The sequence below is a fragment of the Urocitellus parryii genome, chromosome 7, assembly GCF_045843805.1.
Source record: "Urocitellus parryii isolate mUroPar1 chromosome 7, mUroPar1.hap1, whole genome shotgun sequence".
NCBI lineage: Eukaryota > Metazoa > Chordata > Mammalia > Rodentia > Sciuridae > Urocitellus > Urocitellus parryii.
Window position 1 is genome coordinate 48,195,370 of NC_135537.1, and position 27,389 is coordinate 48,222,758.

At 37.4% G+C, this 27,389-nt stretch overlaps 1 protein-coding gene across 1 annotated transcript; it reads right to left on the reverse strand.

The window, feature by feature from the left end:
• Nucleotides 1-12,201: 12,201 nt before the first annotated feature.
• On the reverse strand, nucleotides 12,202-13,522 carry LOC113179591 (uncharacterized). Its single transcript, XM_077800962.1, has one exon. It carries the CDS (start codon nucleotides 13,485-13,487, stop codon nucleotides 12,807-12,809), a length of 681 nt encoding a protein of 226 aa, XP_077657088.1. The 5' UTR covers nucleotides 13,488-13,522; the 3' UTR covers nucleotides 12,202-12,806.
• Between the last annotated feature and the right edge of the window lie 13,867 nt (nucleotides 13,523-27,389).

Consider the following 27,389-nt stretch of genomic DNA (forward strand, 5'->3'; position numbering starts at 1 on the left):
GCTTGCCTGTAGTCCCAGTAACTCAAGAACCTGAGGAAAGAGGATCAAAGTTCAAGGCTAGCCTGGGCAACTTTAGTGAGTCTATGTCTAGCATGTCAGTACCACAAAAAAAAAGAAGGAGGAGGAGGAGGAGAAGGAGGAGGAGGAGGAAGAGCAGGAGGAGAATTCTGAAGGAGTCATGCGGGTGTAGAATCATAGAGAAACATTATTCAATCTTTTGTGCAATTAACCTGAAGTCAACTTTTTCCATAACTATGCCTAAATTCAGAATTTTACAAATCCTTTGCCCACTATTTAGCTTTGTGGTTTACTTTAGTTCTTTCATCTGGAAAAAAAAATCATATTAGAGAACAAAGCCAATCCCAATATTTTTGTTTTGGCTAATATCACAGGATCTGTCAAAACCCCTAAATAACTAGAATCAAAGTTAGACAGAAGCAGCAGATTCTTCTTTGCTCTGAGGATCTTGGTCTTCCTCTGTGGAGGCTGTGTTTATTTAGCACCTAATAATCATTCTAACAGACTTCTTTTGACATATTTTAATTGAAATCCAGAATTTACATTAATCCTCTTTATTAAAATATGGACCCAAGTAATACATTACCTCTTCTCCCATAAGCTTCTCTAAATACAAAATACTTTTTTTTGCAAAGATAATCTGTATAAACTACTCTGTATTTGCTAAATATGGAGAAAATTTAAAATAGTTACCTGTCCTGTGATCTCTTAGTGATATTGATTTGAGATATTGAGATATTGATTGTATTTTAATCTGAAAGTTCCCAAAGGTCATCATGAGAGCCAAAGAAAGAGGGATATAAATTTAATTTGAGAAATACATCTACAACTGATGTTCAGGACTTACAATATTTGAAAACATTTATGGAAAGAAAGTAAACAATTTAGAAATAAATTTCACAGGAAAGAGCTGAAATATACTTGACCTGATGACCCATGTATTTTTAAAGAAGGTTAAAAATGGATTTCAAGATTTATGTATAAGTCCGTGAGTCCTATAATAGAATGGGTAAACAGGTGACAGGAGATATACAGTGATCATCAAACTTAACCCCTAAGCTGAATGCCCCCTGGGGAGTTCATTTCCCCTTTCTGCTTCTGCCAGAATGTCATGGTTGTGGCAGAATTTGCAGGGTGCATTATGAGTGCTTTCCACATTTCTCTCTGAAGTGTTCATAAAAACAGGTGTTGAGAGATGAAGTGTGCACTAGGCATTGGACCTACTGGGAATTCAGCTTGTATTTTTTGTTGGCTCATGCTCCTACTGTATGCCCTCCTCTTGCGGACTTAGGTAGGGGATTTGAACATCCTGCAAGGATTCTGGTTTTTCCATGATGCTTGGCAGTTAAACTTCTTTATGCTAAATCTGTTGGGCTTCTCAGCCTCCAGAATGACAACAGCAGCTGGTGAGGCAGGGCACAGGCTCAGAGAGAGAAAAGTACTTTTCCACTTTGCTGATTGCTGCCTTGTCCCCTCCTTTTCTGAAAGATTATACTGAATACTTCTAGCACCCTTCAGCTGATTCACGAGTCCAGGGAGCTCAAAGTATTTTCTAAGTTGTTCATTTCTGTTAAGTTTCAGAAAAAAAAAAATCCTCTAATGATATTAAATTCATCAAAGGGGGGATTAAGCCAAAGAAAATAAAGGAAAAGAAATATCTTGTTTAAATTCAATTTCCTTACAGGACTCAAAAAAGCATATGTCTATTTATTATAACTCTAGTTACCCTGTATTAGTTGTTCTTCATTATTTTGTGGTCACAGATGCCTGTGAATACATGATCAAATCTACAAACTCCTTCCCGCTCCAAAAAATAATCAGATGAAGCCAAATTTTGCAGTGGGTTTTAAAATACTTAGAAACTCATGCCTTTCCTTCCTTCCACATCACAAAGTCACTTCTGAACCTCAGCATAAGATCTTTGCTCTAAACTATTTAAAAAAATAGACCACAAAGAGCTCCAAGTCTCTCTTGATCTTGCTTCCTAATGTAACATGAAATTTTGCTTTTTCTGCTCATTCTTCACAGCAAGTGCCTAGAGATAGAATGCTAATATATTCTGGAACAGTTAGTGAATTATCTTTTTGTTGTTTTTTTTTCTCTTTTCAAATACTTTGAGTGATAAACTCCCATTGTAGAAAAGATGTAAAATGACCAAAAAAAAAGAAGAGAGAGAGAGAGAGAGAGAGAAAGAGAATCCACATTTCAGTGAATTGTTAATGGGTGGGTAAATTAACAAAGGTTACAAAGGAAAAAAAAGTGAAAAGGATGGAATAGAAAACACTCACCTGAAGAAGATATCATCAGATTTGTAATGGACAATAATCACTTTGAAAGCCATCAACGTTCTCTGAATCCAAGACTATGAAAGGAAAAGAAAATATTATTTTATAAACATTATCTTCATGGTATCTATGAACTACAAATGCTTATTTGCCCAGTGTTCTCTATAAAACACTGTACAGGATTCCCTTATTGCTAATCAGATTTTGCTATTTTTCAATTGCTAGCTATACAAAGAGAAGTAGTCATAGATATAATGAATAAATAATTACATTTACTTCTGGGCTATGCTACTTTAATAAAATAGAACTATAAATATTTAACCCACTACAAGAAGATTAATGATTTTTTGTTCTAGATTTATAGGGACACTATAAAGAAAAAAATGCATAAAATAAAAAATATTTTAATAGAAATAGAACATGTTCCAAAGAAATGAGAAATGGACCTACTGTTCTTGTTTCCAAATTTTGCTTCCCACAGAAGAGTAACTCATAAGAAGCAACTTAGAGTCTTAAAAATATGTGCCTGGTCTCATCTTGTACCAACAGAGGGAACAGGAAGGGAAAGGGTTAAGTTAGAGATGTTAGAAAGCTGAGACTATAGGACATTGACCAGTAGTTTCTCACTATGGCCTCTGGGAGGCTGATCTCCTACTAAGAGAAGGTAGAAATAGCAGTTAAACAGTCAGGGAAGAATAGAGTTAAGTGGCTTTATTTTTACTCTCAAAGACCAGAGAGTATACCTTTTCCAAATCATCACGAAATATTGTAATCCCTTTAGAGGCAGATTCATGTTAAACTATTTAGGTATGTTATTTTCTCTATGTAAGTAAGTGACCTAAATTGCTAGCAAGAACAAACATGCATAACAGAACCATATTGTGCTAGAATGATGTTTAGCTACTTGGAAAAAATGAATAGAATTTGGTCTCATCTACCTATGAAAGTAAATCTGAGTTGCACTAAATGTTTCAAAGAAATCATTAATATAGTAGAAAACAAGTAAATATTAAAATAATATTTGGTGGATAACTTTATTGGAAAATCCTAAAGGAAAATAATAGGATGATTGATTAAACTACAAAAATTTTTAAATGTTCAGTTTAAAGCAACAACAATAAGAAAATTATTAAAAGTAAAATGACAGCTAGGAAAAATGTTTTAACATAAATGGCATCGATAGGAACAATGGTTTTGCTATGTGAAAAAAAAAAAACTTTCACAAGTAATTAACTTAAAAATTGAATTCCTCAGAGAAAATCCCCAGAAGAGGCAATTTGGTAAAGAAGAAATACAAATGACCAATAAATACCTGAAAAGTGTTCAATATTAACAATCACAGAAATACAGATTGCAACAATGTTTCATTATCTTTATGTATAGAATTAGCAAAGATTTTTAGAATAATAGTGTTAATGATGCGCAGAAATAAGAACTGTCATACATTTCCATGAAGAAGGTAAATTGGTACAATTGGTAAACTGGTACAGCATTGCACTAGTTTGTTCCAGAAGAAATCTCATTATAAAAAATCACATAATAAAAACTATAGGCTCAATGTAGGAAAGGAAAGTTAAGTGGTAGAATTTTAGATTTGCCCTAATGAGGTTAAGTCCAAATTTATATTTTCATTCAAAATAGTCTCAAATGCCCACATTCAATGCCTATCTGATATCTCTACTTATATATGTATATCATAAGAACATTTCAAGCTATTCAAAACACAAGTCTGGATGTCCTCCCTAAGTTGTTTTTCACCATCCCTGATGTACAGAGACCACAAGGCGGGAGGGCTACACATAGCTCAGGGACTGCTTAACTGGAGGGAAACCAGCACAGCCTGACCTTAACCAGCTGATACCACACTGAACTTGAAAGGAGTCTTGATTTAACTTTTCAAGCACAACCTTTCCCTTATTACTGTGCTGCTCCTCCTTTTTCTATCATCAAGAGCAAAGTGCTCTCCAATTAAATTTCCTATGTAACAAGCCACTTCTTACATTTTCCTTTGACAGACCTGAAGATATCTATCACATGAAAAAATAAATGTTTTTCTAGTACATTCGAGATTCCTAGGAAAAAGACCCCAACTGACTTGAATGGGGTCCAGCCCTTATCCCATCAGTGTGACTAAGCACTCAGTTGGGATGCCATAAAATTTGCTGGCTTCCAAGAGCCTCTAGGAGCAGATGTGACTCATGGTATCATGGTGAGCCAAACAGAGATTCCAAAATGGGTTACAACTTCCTTGAAGAGGAAAACAACAAAGGAAAGAGAAGTTTTTAGTCTAGGAGTAAAGTCATGTGAATCTAAATGAAGTTTAGAACTGGCTTCATTTGAGAAAGATAACTCTAATTCTGTAACCTGAATTTGCCCTAAATTTGTAATGGTAGAACCTAATACATCAGTTGGTTATTAAACAGCCATCTCCTTCTACCCTCCATACGAATTGAACAACAAGTCAGGAATTATTTTTATGCTGTAAATACCAAAGCAAATTATTAAGCCCTGTGCAGGGATATAAGTCTGTATATAAATCAGAAAACCGAGTCAGAAAACTAACACAAAGAGAAATCTAAGCTTGTAATCTAAACACAGATTAAATAGTTAGATTTTTAATGTAAATACAAATTAAATAGAAAAAATTATTAGTTCCATAGAAATGAGTACAGAAAATCATGCAGTTTAAATAACAAGTAAATAAAAAGGAATTAAAGTCCCTCTTAACACTTCTTGCTTCCATAGGTAGCTCAAACTCAATAAAGGCTAACAAAAATTCTACCTAGAGAGAGATTTTAGAACCCAGACATCTCATAGGCATTTTTTTCTCCTAAAATTGGAAAACAGTGATTTTTTTTGTACTTTGTACATGAGTAATGTATAAGATTGTTCTGGAGACTTTAAATGTCCTAGCAGGAACATGGTTTTCTGTTGCACTAAATGACAGATTAATAAGGATTCCATTCCAGCCTCCAGCCAAGCCTTACGTGCTTTGACAGTGCATCAGTTTTCATTAAAAACCTGGTGAACCCAGTCCTACCAAGAGGAGAGCTCACTATTCTTCTGTTTTAAGTAGTATTTTCCCCTTGATTTGACCATACCAAGCAAGCAGAAGCAGGTCTGTGTTCTTCTTCTCTTCAGCTTCTATTTAAGATTTTCACCATTGTACCCTGAATTACTTACAGTAGATTTCAAAACTTTTTCTCCTACCTGAGCCCTTAGGTCTTGGCTCAAACTTGACCTCCTCCCAGTGGTCTCCCCTAATCAGAATTTTCAGCCCCTGTTACGGTTTCTCACAGAACCCCACACTTTTTCTCAATGGTACTCAGGACAGTTATAAAATTCATATAATTACCCATTTAGTGTTGGTTAGGCCTGCCAGACTGCTAACCATATGAAAACAGAAACAGTGTCTGTTGGCTTCCTCTCTGTATTTTCAGTAATTCATACTATATCTGATATGTAAGAAGGACTCAATAGATTTTTTTGATGAATAAATAGCATTTCCTGGTCTGTAATCTATGATCCACAAGTGACTCCCAAAACTGGAAAATAAAAATCACTTCAAGTTTTTTTTTTTCTTTCATGAGTATAGTTTTCAAGGCCCTTTGTAGTCTTATTTAATGGATGTAGGGTGATTCAGGATCTTTCTCATAGACTCCCAAAAGATTATGATGACCTGCCATGGGTGGGAGCCAATGGATGTATTGGGGGGTGGGGGGTGGAGCAAGGGTGTTTCAGACTCCCATTATCTTCTAAAGTTAAGTCCGAACTTGCTAAATTTCTGTCTTAGCTCTTTTGCTAATGTGACTAAAAAGACCCAACCAGAACAATTGTGGAGAAGAAAAAGATTATTTATTTGCTCACAATTTCTAGAGGCCTCAATCCATAGATAGCAGACTCCATTCCTTGGGGCTCAAGGTGAGGCTGAACATCATGGCAGAAGACTGTGGCAGAGGGAAGCAGCTTCACATGATGATCTAAGAAACAGAGAGAGACTTCATTCTTCAGATACAAAATATACGCCCCATAGCCACCCCCCAATGAACCACTTCCTCCAGCCACACCCCACCTGCCTCCAGTTAACACTCAGTTAATCCCACCAGGGATCAATTCACTGATTTGGTTAAAGCTATAATCCAATCCTTTCTCCTCCAGACCTTCTTGCATTATCTCACACATGAGCTTTGGGGGGACACCACATCTAAACCATAACAACTTCATACTATGTCCCATCTACTTTTACCTGGAGGGCTTCCCTCACCCTTGGTTGCTGTTTGTGCACTTTGCCTCTGCTTGGTAGACACTTTTGACATTCTCTAGACACACCTTGCTTCCCTGACACTGCTCAGGCTCTTCCCTTCTCCAGCCATCCTCTTCTAGTAAAATCCCAGCCATAGTTCTGTGTCGATTTCAAATGTCTCCCCTCTAGAACAACCCCTGGGTCCCCACGGCTGGATGCAAGTCTTCCCTCAAATCAAACTCCCAACCCACGTCACATGCATCTCTCCCAAGCTCTTCCTTTCGTCTTCTTCCTAATTCCCTTGCACTTGACTTATCTCTCCTTTTAGACTCTTCACAGAATGCAACAAGAACGGGTGAGAAAAATATCAGGAAAGCAATGATTCATTTTATCACTCATACTTCTATCTCCCAAGTTACTCAAAATTAGAGCCTATAGGAGGAACTCCAAGTGTTTGATTTGACTCAGTGTATTCTCACTATGAAAGAATAAGGATGTTGTATATGAAAAACTAAACATTAACAACCAATGCAATGGATCATTTATGTGCAGGGGAAAAAATCAAACACCAAGTGTATTTAGTTAACTCTATATTAATAAGATGCTATTCTAATTCTATTATTTATCATTCAAACATTTAGTATTTTACTATGTGGAAAGCATCATACTGGAATGTAGAAAATATGAATAAAACACTGATCCTATTAAGAACAATCTTACAAACTCTAATTTTATATTTCTTTATTTCTTTTAATTATTTACTATGTATTTACCATTTGAAAAATGTATTATATCAGTGCTGCTGGAGATGAAGAGATGAATAAGAATACACTGTTATAAAGGAAGTTAAAATTCCATTGGGGAAGATATTGATGTAAATAACTATAAGTCAAATTAGAATGAAATACTTACTGTAATAAACATACAGCAAAATGCTGGGAAAGCAGAGAAAAAATGACTTCAACTCCCTGATGCTGTTTATCAATCAAGGTTTCAACCAAGGTAAGTGCTACAAATTTGCCTTTCACTACACAATCAAACTGCTCAACAAATAAGTGCTCCTCAAACACAATGAGAGAGTTTGGAGTCTATTGTCAGTCTTTTCTCCTGTAATGGAGAATATGCTAGGGAATACATCTAATTCAGTGAATGGAAGAAAGGTCTTCTTGGCACATGAAATAAAATATATAAAAGGTGACGCAGCAGACAAAGAACATAGTAAGCCAATACTTAGAAAGCAAGCACAAGACAATGGTATGTCCTGAGGACATCCCGGACCAGCTGTATCACCCCAAGTGCAGATACACAATCAAGAGTCCTCATCCCAAGACTCAGGTAGAAGAACCAGGATTCAATCAACAAATATATGAAAAAATGCTCATCATCTCTAGCAAATAGAGAAATGTAAATCAAAACTACTCTAAGATATCATCTCACTTCAGTCAGAATGGCAGCTATTATGAAGACAAACAGCAATAAGTGTGAGGATGTGGGGGGAAAGGCACACTCATACATTGCTGGTGGGACTGCAATTGGTGCTGCCAATATGGAAAGCAGTATGGAGATTCCTTGGAAAACTGGGAATGGAACCACCATTTGACCCAGCTATCCCTCTCCTAGGACTATACCCAAAGTACTTAAAAACAGCATACTACAGGGACAGAGCCACATCAATGTTTATAGCAGCACAATTCACAATAGCTAAACTGTAGAGCCAACCTAGATGCCCTTCAGTGGATGAATGGATAAAAAATGGCATATATACACAATGGAATTTTACTCATCAAAAAAAAAGAGAATAAAATCATGGCATTTGCAGGTAAATGGATGGCATTGAAGAAGATAAGGCTAAGTAAAGTTAGCCAATCCCCAAAAAACAAATGCTGAATGTTTTCTCTGATATAAGGAGGCTGACTCATAGTGGGGTAGGGAGGGGGAGCATAGGAGGAATAGATGAATTCTAGATAGGGAAGAGGGGTAGGAGAGAAAGGGAGGGGGCAGGAGGTTAGCAAGGATGGTGGAATGTGATAGAAATCATTATCCAAAGTACATGTATGAAGACATGAATTTGTGGGAACATACTTTATATACAAACAGAAGTATGAAAAATTGTTCTATATGTATAATAAGAATTGTGATGCATTCTGCTGTCATGTATTTAAAAAATAAAACCAATAAAAAAAAGAAGAAGAACCAGGATTCACTTCCTGGATTAAAAAATGGGTGAGTCAGGTGCAGTAATACACACCTCTAATCCCAGCTAATCTGGAGACTGAGGTAGGGAGACTGCAAGTTTAAGATCAGTCATGGCAAGTTAGCAAGATTTTATCTCAAAATAAAATCAAGGGTTGGGATATAGCTCGGTGCTAGAGCACTTTGCCTAGCATATGTAAGGCACTCGGTTCATTCCCAGGAGCATGGGGGGAGGAGAAGGGGGGATAAAAAGATAAAAGTACATTATTGTTCATATCTTGGAGAACTCAGGTTATCTATGCAGGGACACAGAATCTGGACAGAAGCAGTTATGGGAATTAGAGCACACAGGCTGACTAGGTACAGAGTCGCTAGTTGCTAAGGTGGGCCTTCTCATATCTCTCACTTCAAGGTCAGCATACATTTTAGAGACCAGCAGAACTGAATTTGCATCAAGCAGTTCGGTTGCCCAGTTATGGTGAGAAGACAAACATAATAAGCATAAATAAGAAGGGCTTTTAAAGAGAGACACAAAAACAACATAATCCCCATCACCTGTGACTGCCAAATTTCCAAGTCAAGTTCAAGCTACATTTGTTATAAATCTGCTCCAAATCAGTTTTGAAAGGTTACATGAAGTCAAACCGAGCAAATCAACACAGAAGTTGTTTCAGGTTTAACTTGATTTAGATATAGATGATTCAGCACTTTGAAGAACAAAGGGAACATTTTATACAGTTACAGTTTATTTAGGAAATTCAAAAAGGATTCAAATTTTCCCACTGGGCAAAGTTGACAAAGAATCTTACCAAAGGTAACTGAAGGGCAATGTAACATGCACATAAAATTTGTGCACATTACAACACAGTTATCTATGATCTGATGGACCTAAGGAGTGAACTTGGATGAAATTGAACCAAGGGATGAAATAAGGGATGAAATTGAACCCAAGGATATAGGAGCCAAGAAGCATACTTGCTCCAAGTGGAAATGAAGACAATTATGTAACAATATTAGGCCAGCTTCACGGAGAATTTCTTGGTACAGGCTCTCCTAAGAATCAATCTTTCCTTAGTAAGAATGTACCTGCTTTGCAATTCAAAGTATTGAAAAAATATATCCAAAATAATTCAACTGAACAAAGTCACATGATAGTGCAGTTAAAATGCTGGAGGCATTGGAAAAAGAAGCACATTTCACTTGAACAGATACTTTTTTAAACAACGATAAAGTGCCACGCCCACCTGTCCATCCAGTCCCTCACCTTATCCCACATCTGCTCAACTTCTGTCATCATTTCCACATCCACTGCCACATCCTTGTTAAAGATATTATTGCTTCTCCCTGGTATAATTACCACCCACATGAATCTGTCTTTATTATTGTCTTCCTAAACACATTCTACATCCAAAATTCGATTTAATCAAATACCGTCTATGTTTTTTTTTAAAAAAAAAAAAGCTTTTTATTTCCTCCTGCATTAGAATAAACTTCAAATTCTTTAAATTTGGCTCTTAAGATCTCTGTGGATATGTCCCAACCTAACTCTCCAGCTCGACTTTCCACCACTTCTCTCAGGCAACTCCTGCTCCAGTCATAGAGACTAGTCTGTGGTTCCCTGAACTAACTGCACTGCTATATATATATATCAGTGCTTTTGCACACTCTCAGCAAAATGCCTCATGTTGTTCTCCTTCCAGATTCAAGCAAATGTCTGCCTCATCTGCAAACATCATTTGTCTCAGGTAGTACTTAACATAAACCCTTAGATCTAAGAGAGGAGGATCCCTGGGCTAGACATTGCTCTTTGGACTGGCTCTTATATCATAAACAAAAATGAATAATGTATTGAGGAACATGAGGATGCCTCTGTCAAGATCCAGTTTTTGAACTTGTACAGAGAACCTAAACATCTGCAATCATGACTAACATAATTCAGGTGTGTTATGGGGGGTCTTCCCAATTATGAAGGGTTTCCCCAAATCTCCTGAATTAATACAGGAATATTCAGAGGTAAAATTATTGGGTTTTGAGAGCTGTAACCTCCTCAATCCACCCTAGCTTGAATGGACTGACTGGGTGGTAACTATAGGTCCATGGGATATAGCCATAGGAGGTGGGTTGCAGGGGATGTGCCCTGGAAGGGTACATCTTCTCTGTGTCCCCCACCCTCTGCTTCCTGACCCTGCCATGAAGGGAGCAGCTTCCCTCTACAGCACCCTCCCCTTATGATGTCTGCCTCAGCTCCAGGGCCCAGAAAAATGGAGTCGAACATCTATGGACTGAGACCTCTGAACCTGCAAGCCCCAAATACACTTTTATTCTTTTAAGTTGTTTTGGTTGGTTATATTTGATCACAATGAAAAATATTGACTAACACAGATCCCCCACCAAAAACTATCTCTCCACATCTCTAGCTCTCTCCTTGAAATTAAAGCCAACTATGTCTGAATGGAGCGAAATATTATGGGTTATATAGCTGTGGATATTGTAGATCTATGTGGCTGCAGAGTCTATGGAGGACTTATGCAGTAATTATGCTTAAACAAGAGAAAACTCACAGATAGCACTCATGCCACCTGAAATTTGCAAATGGATTCTTGCAAAACAAACTGCTATTCCCAGTATGCAGAGAGCCAAGTATGCACTTTCTTATTTGCCTCTATGCTCAAATTTATGGTTCCATAGCTATCCATGAATCAGTGAGTATTTACAGCAGCTATGCATGGACTTGAGAATCATTTGGCAATTTTTAAAAATTCACATTACTCTTAAATTTGTATGTAAATTAATCTAGAGGTAATACGGGTGACTTGTCAATGCATTAGCAGCTAGATGGCCTTTAATTGCTAGGATTAGGAATTGTTTTGTTTTTTAAAAATGTTTAATTCAGTTACATTTTCAAAAAAATTGAATTAGAAATTTCAGTTTTAACTATTTTTTTAAGTTTTCAGTTTTATTTTATTGTATTTTCTGTACCAGGGATTGAACTCAGGATTACTCCACCACTGAGCCACATCCCCAGCCCTATTTTGTATTTTATTTAGAGACAGGGTCTCACTGTGTTGCTTAGCACCTTGCTGAAGCTGGCTTTGAATTTGCGATCCTCCTGTCTCAGCCTCCCTAGCTGCTGGGATTACAGGCGTGCGCCACTGTGCCTGGCTTATTTTATTATATTGTTTTATATAAAAAATAATTTTGAAAATAATTTAAATTTTAAAATTCTGTACTGTGTTCAACATATAACTTGATAAAATGTGTTGCAAATTTTAAATGCTCTGAACACAGGTATACTTTTAGACATTCAGACCATTATTGTTAGTAGTTTACAGATTACATGAAAATCTTTTTTTTCTTTCAATATTTTATTTTTTTAGTTCCTGAAATACAAATCAAATACCTTTTGGTTACATATCACTTGAACAAGCTTGATACTCTTTTCAATATATGGTGACCCAACACAGATACTTGACATTTTCTTTTTAAACACAATACAGATTGTTTTGGAGGAAAACAGCTTATCAGAAAGATGCATGGATACACAGAGTTAGGATATACCCACCAACTTAAAATTTGGTCCACTAAAGTATATTATTATTCTTCCTATAACAAAAATAAATTAACCCTCACAGTTGAAAAAACAGAAATATTTGGCATAGGCTTCTGAGTGAGCTTGAAAAACAAGTTGTGTTTCAACTCTGTAGAGGAACATACAAAATCCACTTAGAAACATCTGACAGAAAAACTGGTCTGTTTGCTATTGGGACTCTTCTGCTTCAGAAGATGAGTGAAGGTATACTAGAGGGTAATGAAGACCCATAACAGCCACAGAATCACTTACTGAGAATTAATCAAAATTTAATACAGAATAACACAGGACAACAGTACAATCTCAACAGTTATTCAAATGCCTAAAAAGCAAGTTGTAAGCTTAGAACAAATACCTCAGCAGGAACAATACAACACATTTACGCAATTTTGAAGGTGTGATACTCTGTGTACAAGTGCCTTAGGTTCTGGAACCTTGGGACAACAAAACATACAAAGAAAGAATATACCCAAGCTGCTTAACCTTCGACCATTCTCTTGAGTATTAAACCCAGGCCACCTTTGGCCACTTGCAGGGGTGTCTTTTCTTCCTTATTCTCAATGTATATACTTGCTCCTTGGGACACCAGCAGCTTTGCTTCTTCTACTCTCTCCTCGTCACAGGCTAAGTGTAGAGGAGTGTTACCCTCAGTGTCTTGGATGTTTGTGGATGCTTTGTAGTACAGAAGAATATGAATCATCTTCAAGTTACCCTTGGCTGCTGCCCGGTGCATTGCTGTAGCCTCATAATGATCCTTAGCATCTGGATTAGCTCCACCTTCTAGTAACATGACAGCAATCTCATGCCTGTTTTTAGAAGCTGCATAATGTAGGGGAGTACAGCCATTTTGATTGACGGCATTCACTTGTGCACCTTTTCCCAGGAGCGCCTTTACAATTTCATCCCGGCCAGCAGAAGCAGCAATATGAAGAGGAGACCAGCCTGCATCATCTTTATCATTCACTGGCACTCCAAGTTGCAGCAAGAACTCAACAATTTCGGTATGTCCGGCTGAACATGCCCAGTGCAATGCAGTTCTGCTGTCCTGGTCAGTTCTAGTAGCCAGTGATTTATCGGCCAGGATGCTCTCCTTCAACTCCTCCAGCTTCCCGCTGTAGGCCAGGTTGCAGACCATCAGGTTAGACACACACCCCTCCATTTCGCTTCCCCAGGATCTCAGTGAAGCGCAAGGGACTCCCGCCTCACCTACATGAAAATCTTGCTTATAAAATTGTAATTAGTGATTTTGTTAAAACTAAGGCCGTAAAAAATATATTTGTGGAATAAATTAACTTCATTTTATGAAATATGTTTAATTTACTGCTCAACCAAATGTTGACATTCCTTCAGAAGAATGCACAAACATGCCCACTAATATTCAAAGTCAGTCTATTTTGATATTGTGCCAGTTAATAATGTCAAATTCATGGCTTTACATATGCTGTCAATTTTGTCATTACAAAAATAGCTTCATGGAACTTGATAAATGATGTGTAAATATCTGGTGAGATAGAATGTGGCTTACATTTTCACCTCTTCCGCAGCCCCTTAGATGTACAGAGGCCTACCCTCAGCTTTCTCCCTACTCTGCATCCATAGGCCACTGTTCCCATCTTCTGTAGATGTACATTACATTATACTTATTTGTTCACTAATCTCTCTTCACCACTAAACTATGGTCTTCCCAAGAGCAGAGACTTCATCTTTGTAACTGGAATACCTAAGACATTTCCTAACATATGGTAGGAGTTCAATAAATTGGCTGAAGTAATATGTATATACAATATGTATATACAAGAGGGCAGCGTTGCTTAAGAGCATGAATTCTGAAGCCTAATTGTCCATGTTACATCCCTGGCTCTGATTTTATCTCTTCATCTGGAATACTTACCTTAACCTTAACCTCTCAGCCCCTAGGGTTTCCACATCTATAAAAAAAAAGAATAATAACATCATCTACCCCACAAGATTGTTAGGATCAAAGTATTATTAAGTAAAAGAATAAATGAATTAGTATTTACCAAGAGTTAGAAATGTGGCTTCACCTTAAATGGTAAATATTTGCTAAATAAATACTTAAATGAAATCAGGCCATATTTGCTTAGGTTTTACTAGAAACCATATCTTATTTCCTCATCACAGCAGTTCTATGAATGGTGTACAATTATTATCTTTATTTTCCAGATGGAAAAATTGAGGCTCGGAGAACTCTAAGGACATAACTGGGGCTAAATCTGGCTTAACTACTAAAAGACTTTGCTTTCAAAAACAAAAACCAAAAAATCACTTTTTAAAATATATATATATATATATATATATATATATATATATATTGAAATTATGAAAATACTGTCCAGTTTCTTAATGCTATGTTTTATTTAATTTTTCTTAAATTGTTATAGTATTCTAAAATTTTTCAAGAGAAAAAGTATCCTGAGGCTTAATGCAGTAAGTTTAGTAAGCAGTATGTCAAACAAGGTAATATATTTTATTGCTTAATGTGAATAGGAGCAGTGAGCATGAATGCATAGTCATTAGCCCTTAGAAATATGACATGCTCCTAAATGACCTTGGATATTGAAGTATTTTATAAGCACTATTATATGTGTTCTATGATACAAAAAGTATATCATAATTATGGGTATCTGCCTGATGAAAAAAAAATTAAATCAAATTACTTCTCTTGGGTTATTTTTAGAGCAAAGCCAGTGACATTCATGCCTTTTCCTTCCCAGAACTACTATCCTACCACCATAGGTGAATATTACTGACCTTGCAGACGTTGAAGGTGTTGCCACTGTGCTTTTATGTTATCAAGTTTGTAAACTTCTCATGGGATGTTCTCTACCCTCAAGGATTTTATAATAGGAAATTAAATTTGATAAGTTTCATAAAATGTTCCTGCTAACATTGCTAGAAATGAGAGGGACTTAAGTTTATAAACCTTGGATTGTTGCATAATTCTCTGTTTATCCAGGCAGGCTGAACTACGTGGAATAGTCAGGAAAGCACAATAAGAAATAAAGCAAATTGCAAAGGAGGAATCAGTACATAAAAGAAGTAGTCACTTACCTGGTGAGGTAAGAACGGTACCTACAAGTAGATCTAGTCAAGATGGTGATGTCCTAGATTGGTACTAAATCCATATCATGATTTTAGGAAAATTGTGGTGGACTGCTAGAACTGAAGATAAATAAAAAAGACCACAAGATCACAATTTCTAAAATGTTAATAAATTTTTCCTACATTGAGTTGTTACCTTTGTATTCTCTGCACACATTTTATACTCTCTATGTAGTCACTATATATCCTTTAAGAATGTATTTGCTGCACATAGTATAGATCCTGCACTTCCAGAGGCACCAGTAAAAACTAAATTTTAAGGAGAGCTACTATAGGAAGAGGAGAATGCAATGGATGTTCACATAGTACCCAGCTTCCCATCACCGTGATGTCTGGGATTCCCATGAAGCCAGGGACCTCATTTGCCATTTCATTGTCATAGTGTAAGTGCTTTACCTGCAGAAGGTCCTCAAAAAATATTTACTGATTCATGCAGATCATTCATTAATGTAAGCTTGCTTTGTTTTGGTTCTGAGCACCATGTTGTTGTCCTTGGGGGAGAAAAAAAAAAAGCCAAGTGGTAGAAACACAAGAAAAAAAAAATTCTGCCAGAATTATACAAGAGGAGCAAGGCTTATATAAACAAGGCACTGGGGTTTTTTTAGCTTTCAAAATCTTGCATTTCCTAAACTTCATGTATGGAACAAATCCAACTAAAGTAAAATGATCAGAAAAGCAAAGATTAGTTTATAGTTGGGAAAGATGAAAGGGTGGGAAACCAGTGAGCCCCATGATGAGGGCAACCCACTGTACCTCATTTTCCTGCATGTAAACTGGGGATCATTTTTTATACTATTTTGAGACAACAATGTTTTTTTAAAATAATAATCTGAGGTGTCAAGTACAAAAGAACCAGATACAGAATCCACATTCAGTGTTTGTTGAATCTATTGAGTAAAAATATTGTCCTTTAGAGGAGATATTTGAAAAAGAGTAAGTTGTTTCAGATTTAAATGAGAACTAGAGTGTAGAAAACTTTACCCATTTAAAAGACCTCATTGGGGCTGCAGGTAGAACATGTGCAAGGCCTTGGATTCTATTCCCAACACCATAAAAATCAATGAATAAATAAAAGATCTCATTAAGCATTCCCCCATCACTCTGCCTGAAAGAAGTGTGTGGGTCGTTTTTCAATTTACCGGGGTGAAGTATTATTTTTTCGCCCACGCTTAACCCAACTGAGTAAAGAATGTATTGCTTGCATATGCATGGTTTCAGTTTTTAGATATCTTTTTCTCTCTGAAATCTGTTGTTTTTAGGTCTGCTCTAATTCCCTTCAGGACCTTGTTAGTGGAAGCCTCTGGAAAAAGAGGCTTAGAGACAGAACACCTGCTCAACCCAGAAGAAATTTCGAAAACTAACTGAATATATCTGTATGTCACTTTGTGGCATAACATTTTGAAAAATGCAGAATTAATGTTTTATTTATCTTTAAAAATGAATGTACAAATTGACTTAGAAATATTGATCTCAAACCACAGCACTGTTAATTGTTGATAGCATAATGATATTAGATTTGCGGGTCCTGGGACCCATGTGACACCTATAGACCACTAAAGCCAAGCATGTGAAGTGTCCATGCAGAAAGATAGTCTGGATGTTTTATCAACAAAGCAACCAAAAGATTACAGCTTGCAGAAATGAACTCCAGGCAAATGCCTTTGTAGAGTGTTCAGGTCATCATAGCATTATCTGCTTACCCTCTGAATGAGTAAAGTCGTCCATAAAAACAGATTCTCTTGGCAAGAGCTAAATTCTGCTCTAACAAAGTTTTTTTTTTTTTTTTTTAAAGCTGATAGTCAGCACACTGACCTCTGAATTTGGGTGGGCATACCACGTTGAATGCTCTGGCACGGTAACATTGCCTGATAATCCCCGGGCTAAAAAAAAGATGCAGAACACAAAAGACATCCCGACAGTAGACCTGGCAACACTTTTTCTGTGACCAAACCGGTAAGCCTTGTCATTGCTGAACCATCTTCACTTCTGATCTCCCCACCAGCCATTTGCTGACTCGTAGAATTGTATAGTACTGGTCTTCTTTAGGAAGAATTTAGGATACATTCCTTTAAAAAGACCCAGAATGTCTCAGATTCTTCTGTGGATGTAAGAAAGGAAGGTCTGAGGCTGCAAACATGCAAGAGAAGCCGCCCCCTTCAAAATTGTGAAGTTGCCATTATATAGTATTTTTCAGGATGTGTGCATAGAGCATGTGGGCTTGTAATACAGGTTCAGTGGATGATAATTATAAAATACAAATAATTTAAAGGATGAATAAAAGCACCCAAATTCTACTAGACATGCATGCATCAAAACATCACACTCCATAAATAGGTACAATTTTATGTATCAGTTAAAATATACAATGTTATTAAAAAAATTTTAAATGTATTAATAGCAAAAAACATCACCCATTTTCTACTACCCAAACCACTATTTAGATTCTGATATGCAATCTTCCACATATATATGTATGCATAAATAGAGATAGAAAAAATTTAAAGATATGGGTACATACATAAAGATAGAGGAAGCTAGAGTTAGAAATATATGATACAGACAGATTAAAAATGTAGGATAGATATTACAATGCATACCTTGTTCTTTTGTAATTTGCTTGTTTAATTTGACAAGAATTTATGATTATTTCTTCATATCAATTAATACATTACAGGTTAATTTGGTGGGATACCAGGGATTGAACTCAGGGGCACTCAGCCACTGAGCCACATCCTCAGCCCTTATTTTGTATTTTATCTAGAGACAGGGCCTCGCTGAATTGCTTAGAACCTGGATTTTGCTGAGGCTGGCTTTGAACTTGCGATCCTCCTGTCTCAGCTTCCCGAGCCACTGGGATTACATTTATGTGTGACTGTGCCTGGCATTACAGGTTAATTTTTAATGGCAAATAGTATTCTAGCAAATGGATGAGCCACAATTTATTTTAATAAATCTCTTACTTTTGTACATTTGCACTGAAAGTTATTTTCTTTTTAACAAGCAACTTTGTAGTGATCATCTTGTACAAGATGCACAGATATTTTCACACTGGCTTGAAATTGTTTCCTTGATATAAATTACAAAAAAAAAAAAAAGTGGAAAATAGGCATATTTTCAAGATTTTGGTGTATAACTTTTTTATTTCCTTTGCAAATCAAACCTAGGGATAGTGAGACAGGATCTTCCATGATTATGTTCACTGTTAGTCAGGGATAATCAACCAAGTACGGGATCTAATATTTCAATAAATGACATCTCCTTAGGGGGAAAAAAAAGTAGGGCTTTTTTGTTCAATTCTTTTCTGAGAAACTAATTGTCCAAAATTTCACAGACTAGCATATCCACTGGGTCAATGTACTATGCACTATGTCTGATCCTCTGTAGCAGCTGACCGTGGAGGGGAGTGGGTTTCCCATCTGTGAGCGGGATTTCAGGAGCCAAGTCCCAACCCTTAGGAATAAAGATGGAGCATATTCTTCCTCCCCTAAAGAGGACTTATGGTGTCCAGATCCATCCTCTGGCTTTCGACAATGAAACCACAAGCCATAGATATGATGACTTTGAACCATGGCCCTCGGGTTGTGGCTCACTTTCAGAAAGTGACCCTGCTTTGCTCCTGTCATTCCTTCCACCACCTTTCCCTGAACACGCCCATGTTTTCTTTACCCTACATAAACTTTGTACCCCTGTATAAGCCATATAACTCCCGATGTACACTCATTGCTTGTCCTCTTTTATATGCCATGTACATTTCCCTATTGCACAAAATCCCTGTCTACTTTTCCTACTCCTGTTCCCTTCCTGTTCTTTAGTCTCCTTCTTGATGCTCTGGCTCTTTCTAGGAAAGGACAAGAGCTAGAGCACTAGTGATCTGGGGGTAACTTGGAGAGTCATAGTAAACACCTAAAAGTGGCTTAATATGCATAAAACAGAGAAATTGAAGGAGAGAAGGGATCCAACTTTAGCATTAAAGAAAGATGATGTAGATGGTTTCCACTTGCTGTAGTCAAAACTTTCAACAACTGCTATAACTTTAAAAGTTCACTTACATGAAACCACAGGGATGAACCAATAGGCATCAGCACTTACTAAGATGGTGTTGGCAAGGATGTGGAGAAATCAGAGCCCTCATACATTGCTAGTGGCGGCCCGTCAAAAAGCTAAACATAGAACAACCACACAGCTTAGCAATTCCACCTCAGATATATACCCAAAGAATTGAAAGCAACATTATTCGTAATAGCCAAAAAGCAGAAACAACCTAAGTGTTCACCAACATATAAAGAGATAAACAAAACATTATATATATATATATATATATATATATATATATATATGCACATACATACATACATGCAGTGGAATATTATTCCGCCATAAAAATGGAGGGAGTTCTGATACGTGCTACAACATGGATGAACCTTGAAAACATCATGCCAAGTAAACAAGTCAGACACAAAAGAACAACTATTCTATGAGTCCACTTACATGAAACATCTAAAACAGATAAATTCATAAAGATAGAAAGTAGATCAGAGGTTACTAGGAGCTGAGGGAAAAGAATAAACAATTATTGCTTAATGGCTACACAGTTTCTGTTTTGAATGACGAAAAGATTTTGGAAATGGGTGGTGGTGGTGGTTTGCTCAACACTGTGAATATCATTAATGTCACTAAATTGTACACTTAAAAGTGGTTAAGATGATTAATTTCATGTTTTTATACACATATATTATATATTTTTTCACAATTTTTAAAAAATCAATAATGTGATGTACCAAAGAAACTGAATCATATCCTTTGAATGGGTGAATTGTATGGTATGGGAAGTACTGTTTCTTAGTAAATCTGTTTTCTTAAGCTCATTTACAAAAATTCTTCCTCTCTGTATCCAAATCACTATGATTACAAAGAACATACAAGCAAATTTGAAAAAAAAAATATTTAATACATTTAGAATTCTATTTCCATGGCTTATTTTCCTTTTTCTTACTTTTAGTTTTTAATACATTAAGGTTAATTTTGGGGGCTACCAGGGATTGAACTCAGGGGCACTCAGCCATTGAGCCACATCCTCAGCCCTTATTTTGTATTTTATCTAGAGACAGGGCCTCGCTGAATTACTCAGCACCTGGATTTTGCTGAGGCTGGCTTTGAACTTTCGATCCTCTTGTCTCAGCTGGTAGTAGAGACAAGTGCCTTCCCTGCAAGGTACAGTATTTATTCACAGACCTGCTCACCTCCATGGGCAGCTGGGCTTGCTCGTGTTACGTGAATGAAACGGTAGCTAATGCAAATGGTTTTCATCTGAGTTTGTGCTTCTGCTCTGAAAACACTGGCAAAGGAACTAACCCAAAATCAGCTCATAGGAGGGCAAGATAACCCTGGTTTTCCTTTTTTTCTGAAATGTTCACATAGAATTTGGAGAATAGAACGTATATATTAATTTTTACTCCATTGATAATAAAAAAAAACTTTGGGAGGAAATATTATGATCAATAACTAAAGATAGTCCAATAAAAACAGGAAAGGCACTGACTCAGGCTTGTAGTACAAACACCTGTTCTGAACATGCTGGATGATATTAAGGTGACCTTCGAGTCCTTCCTTCCTCCTTTACTGGATGGGTCATTTAATATCTTACCTGTATTTTCTCTTCTTACCTGCAGTTTTTCTTACGCAAAATGGGAGACATGTTAATCAGGATTATTGTGTCAATCAAATGAAATATCAGTAATGCTAGTTCTCAGCAACTAGAAACGTGAAGTGAGAATCAGCTCCCTGCATGAGGTTTTGCATGATCTTTTTGAGATTTCCCAGGTAGGGGCTGAAGATTTTCTTTCCTCCTTATTCCAGAAAAAAAAAAAAAAGGAGTGAAATTCTGATACATGCTACAACACAGTTGAAACTTGGAAACATTATTTCAAGTAAGCAATCCATTTGTATATATATTGTTTGACTCTACTGTTATGATTTGGATGTGAGTTGTCTCCCAAAAGCTCACATTTGAGACACTGCAAGAAGGTCCAGAGAAGTGATTGGGTTTTAAGAGCCTTAATCCAATCAATGAATTAATCCCTAATAAGGATTAAATGAGTGGTAATTGAAATCGTAGGGTGTGGCTGGAAGGGTTGGAAATTTCGACATGGATTTGGGGTACATATTTGTATCTGGCAAGTGGAGACCTCTCTCTGCTTCCTGATCATCGTGTGAGCTGCTTCCCTCCTCCACAATCTCCCACTATGATGTTCAGCCTCACCTCGAGCCCTGAGGAATGGAGCCAGCCTTTTATGGACTAAAACCTCTGGATCCGTGAGTCCTCAAATAAACTTTCTTCCTCTATAGTTGTTCTGTTTGAGTCCTTTAATCACAGCAGTGAAAAAGCTGACTAAGTCATATCTACTTAAATGAAATATCAAAATAGAAAAGTTCATAGAGACAGAAGGTAGATCAGAAGTTACCAGAGGTTAATTCCTTCTAACTATGACTGAGTGGGAACTGCCTGTCAATAGACACCTCCCACAAAGGACCACAAGTATTTCATTGCACCCTGGTCCCATAAATCAGATCAAATCCTCTTGTCAGGGACTTATAATTATTTGCACAGTGAATTCCAGTACAAATTTTCTATTGTTTCCATAACAACTTACAACAAACCCAGTGCCTTAACACAACATAAATTTATTATCTTATGGTTCCCTAGGTCAGAAGTCCAAAAAGGCTCTCACCGTGCTAAAATCAATCATCAGCAGGGTTAGTTCTTTTTTTGGTGGCTCTAGGATTGCATCTGTTTCTCCAGCTTTCCTGGCTGCTACAGGCAGCCCACATTCCCTGGCTCATGACCCACCTCTTCCATCTTCAAGGTGCACAATGTAGCGTCTCTCTAACCCAGTTCTGTCAACACTTCCCTTTCTCTTTCCACAGCCAGAAAAGATTCTCTGCTTTGAAAGATTTGTCCAGGTGAATCCACCGGAAAAAACTGAGATAATCTAGACTGTGCCTTTATTCCTATCTGCAAAGTCCCCATTGCCACATTAGGAAATGTGTTCAGAGATTCTGGGGATTGAGATGTAGATGTGTATCAGGGTCATTATTCCTCCCACCACAACTTCAGCAGACCGTTTAATGATCTTTCATAAAAATGAAGTTATTTACCTCTATGCAATGCTCATTCTCAACTGAACATATTTCTTGAGGTCTTCTTACTGTATTCCATTTTAAAAGCTCTCCAATCTCAAACATAATACCTGGTCACTATAACCCTTAGAATAATACATAGTCTTTAATTACCAAATCCAAAACTTGTCTTTTCTATAAATTTGTATAGCCTCTCCATCTTTGATTAGCAGACTACATTTTAATGTGTTTATTACACTTCTCTGGAAAATGGTAACAAAAGGCATCTTTTTTCTTTTTTTTTAGACATTGCACTTAACCATTGGAAATATAAGAAGAAAGAGAGCTGATACATTAAAATGGTTAAAATGAATACCATAAAAGGACTGATATTTGAGAAATACTGTTGCTTAAGTCTTTAGCTCATGCTAACATTCTTCATAACCCTCCTCGGATTCTCCTGTACATCATATAACTGGTAATTCTGCATTTCCATAACTGGAGCCAATCCTGGCTCCTTTGTGACTTGCTTCCATGTCACAAAGGAAACAACAGCACACCTTCTCCTTTGGAAGGACTGACGTTTGTTTCTATGGTATTTTCAAGGCCACCCACCTTGCAGGGCATCTCATGATTGACACATCCAATACTGTATTACCTTTCATAATCTTTAACATGCTCACTCTCAAGAATGAGCAAAATAGTAATAATAATATGTGTAGGAAAGTTCTAAAATATTTTACAGGTTACATCTTAGATTATCAGCTCATATGAAATACAGGTTTTAACGGATGCTAGTCACTGGAAAAATACTTGGCTTCCAGAATCAGGTCCAGTTTATTTGGTTTCTTCTATTTTTTTTTCCTTTTCTCATTGAACATCCTCCTACTTGGAAGCAAGGATTAAACTACTTGATTTTCCTTTTAGATGTTATTATTTTTATTGATTCTTCTTAGTCGTACATAAAATTTGGATTCACTTTGACATAATTACAAAAGCACAGAATACCATTTGCTCTAATTCAGTCCCCAGTGTTACCTGATCTCTTGATGTCTCTTCTAGCCTTAGGATCCTAGGCTTCTGGATTTTTCTCCCTGTGTAGTAGAAGAATGATTGTTGAAGAATGAAGTCTCTGCACAAGACATTTTAATGGTAACCTCTGACCTTTACAAAATGCCAGTTGACTATCTCAGGCTGTCTCTTTATTTGTCACGGTTCATTAATAACTTGGACTCCTTGTATCACTAGGACAAACTAAAGGAAAGTTCTAGCAAACACTTTCCAAGCCCAGGAGATGGGGAGATGCTGAAATCAAAGGACCCCCTCTGCTTCTCCTGTTATCTCTGCTCTATCTCCTCCCTTCACCAGAAGAAGGCCAAGGATGTTTGTGGATGGAGCTTATTGCTAGTGCAATGGATTCCTGGAACAGGAGCAAAGCTCAGCAGGGCTCTGGCAGTGCAGACAGCAGCTCCTCTGCCTGTGAATCCCTCTCCTACCTCTGCTTTCCTGTTGGCAGGGCCATCCACTGTGGGGGAGGCTGCCCGGGGTAGGAAAAGAAGAGTCCACATCCCCAGCACACCCAGCAGAAACAAGCGGATTTGTGCCCTTGTTGATAGAGGAATTATCCTTCAACATATCTTTTTTGAATACTATAGAAAAGAGATTAGATCTACTTTATGTATTTTTACCACTTATGCCCTTAAAATACCACTATTCACACTAATTTCATGCAGGGGGGGGGGAACAGTCAAATATTTTTTCAGAGGGATACTGGGGATTGAACTCAGGGACACTTGACCACTGAGCCACATCCTCAGTCCTATTTGGTATTTTATTTAGAGACAGGGTCTCACTGAGTTGCTCAGTGCGTCACTTTTGCTGAGGCTGGCTTTGAACTCATGATCCAACTGCCTCCGCCTCTGTAGCCACTGGGATTACAGGCGGCACCACTGCAACTGGCAAAAAACAGTAAAATTTAAATTTTTTTTTTATTTTACAAAATAAATACATGAATGTAATTCAAACTGTGTGTCCATCTCTCTCCCAAAATTATGAGCCCCTTCAGTTCAGGAAGAATGTCTTTTTCATCTTTAATGCCAGTGCCTATCACAGTGCCTGACGTATAGCAGAGACAACAAGGATCGGTTGAATAAATAAATAACTGACCAGTGATCATAACTTTTAGTACATTAATAAAATCACTCAAAAAATAGTAAACAAGCATCTACTGGGTGCCTGATACTGTGCTAGTTCTGGGGCTGCAAACATGAAATAAACATACCCCTGCCCTCCAAGACCCACAGTCAGCCAGGAATGGGAGACATAGAAGAATTGTAGGCAGCACCATCAACAAAACACATCAGAGCCGAGTTCAAGAAGCTCTTCATTCAGTCCAGTAGGGAGAAATGTTCAAAAAAGAATTCAGAGAAGAGGCTACATCTGCTGGTCCTTAAAAAAACAAAGAAATAGAGAAAGGGCATTTCAAAACAGAGGAAAAAAAAATGGAAGCTAGAAGAGAGGTTAAAAAAAAGGGCAGGCCTTGCTTAGAGAATAACAAGGTTGACTGCAAAGGCCCCACCCAGGGGGGGCTGGCCAGGGAGTGGCAGGAAATGAGGCCAGAGAGGGGTTGGAGCCAGTGATGTGAGCTCCTGAGTGCAGGAGTAAGGTGTCTGGATTCTGTTCTGTTAGTAGGGTAACATTCAAGAAAGGCATGTGGCCAAGGATGGACACCACCAGCTACTATGCAGTAAGAGGGGTCTGAGTGAAGGCAAGAAAGATGGAGGTGATGTGAGCCTTGAGCAGTGGTGATGATAAAGAATTTCTGCTTAGGGCTGGGGATGTGGCTCAAGCGGTAGCGTGCTCACCTGGCATGCGTGCGGCTCGGGTTCGATCCTCAGCACCACATACCAACAATGATGTTGTGTCCGCCGAGAACTAAAAAATAAATAAATATTAAAAAATTCCCTCTCTCTCTCTCTCTCTCTCTCTCTCTCTCTCTCTCTCTCTCTCTCTCTCCTCTCTCATTCTCTCTTTAAAAAAAAAAAAAAGAAGAATTTCTGCTTCCAAAAAAATGGAAACAATTGTTGCATACATGATTTCCAAGTTTCCTCATGGGTTCTGAGTGGGGTACCCTCTTACTCCCTACTGCATCCCATACAGACCCAAACTTAAGCCTATGTCCTGGCAAAAGGCAAACTTATGACTCTTGGCACTTAAATCCAGCGTCTCTTTGAACACATATTTAATCTGTCCTTGTTTGCTCTAGCCTTAAGGTTGGCATCTACATGACACCATAGACTGAATGTCTCTCCTTCATGAGAAGAGAGATTAGCACCTTCAGGGCACTGAGTGACATTCCTCAACCATTTGCTACACTCTGCCCCCTGGGTGATGTCACCTGGAGATGAGGAAATGCGACCATAGCTCCTTGTCCTCTCTGCTGAACTTCAAACGGAAAGGCCAGTAGGGGGTATATGCCTTTGACTTAGAGAGAAGTTACTTCATGCTTTTAGACACAAAGCAGACTTTAGTCTTCAGATTACAGAATTCTTTGTAAATTACTCAAATTTTGGATTGATAAGCGCCAGAATTATACCCAGATTATGTGGTTCCCTCAACTTCTCTTTGCATCACTCAATTTATAAGAAGTAAAACACATTATCCAAACTTTATAAGAATGAGATACATTCAAGTTTCATTTTCTAAAAATGTCTAAAGAGCAAAATGGTAAGAATTTGTTATTTGTATGGAGGTGAAAACATGGACTTTTTTTCTTTTTTCTTGGTGATAATGTGTGATTTTAAAATTGTTGTCTGCAGGTGTTAAATACATTAACATGTCCCAGTAGAGCCTGTGAATAAGCAGCACCAAATAAATACTGTTCTATTTCAATTTCATGATCAAATATCCTCTGGGAAATCTAGATCTCAGAATGTAGTTCCCCAAACATGGCCCAAGATTCTAGGAGGCCCAGGATCTGTGACCTTCAATGTCCCTAAATGCCCTCTGTTATTGGCCCCTGAAGCTCTTCCATGTCAGTAGATTCCCATTCAGAGTTAACCTTCTTTCTAACTAACTCCCCAGCCACTATTACAAGCACTTCAGTGAACTGAAGCTCTAGGCTATCCCTGGGATCTGTCAGTTAACCTTCAGCTTGAAGCACAATGTACAACCTCCCTTTTAAATAGGGTGACCCAAAGACACTAATTTATGTTGCTATATTTTGCATTGTCGCTCTCTCTCTCTCTTTTTTTTTTTTTTGGCATTGTTGTAGCCCTCACTGTCCCCCTGTGGGTAGACGATTGCCCCTAGCACTGTAAACCATCTCAGAGAGGGCAACTTGACAATTCTGCTTGACATGCCCTTCAGGCCTAAATCAACCCTCAGGAATTTGAAGTAAAAAACAATTGAAAGTGGGAAAAAAAAAGGATACATATAGGAAGCTACTTATAGCAATACTGATTATAGTAATAAAAATGGAACTAACCCAAATAGTCAAGAATAAAAGAATTATAATTAGTGATACTTAAACTTTGTTTTGACCATGGGACACTCTCTTCAGTGAAACACTGTGCATACACAAAACACATAAAGTGATATAAAAATATTTACTTTTTAAAGAAAAACTACTGCACATAGAGAAAGTATGGAGGGAAGGGGGAGTGAAACCTATCTGTTTCTGCTCCTGACTCATCTCCAAAAGTTTGGCCCTGTTAACATGTCTGAGGACTTCTCAGGGTACTATGAAATCTGACATCATTTCCTTGGTAGCTAAAAATAAGTGTATAACCACATAAAATGTTTATAAGACAAAATCTGTAAT

Excerpts from the sequence above, each read along its gene's own strand:
- LOC113179591 (XM_077800962.1), bottom strand. The coding sequence starts at position 13,487 with ATGGAGGGGTGTGTGTCTAACCTGATGGTCTGCAACCTGGCCTACAGC.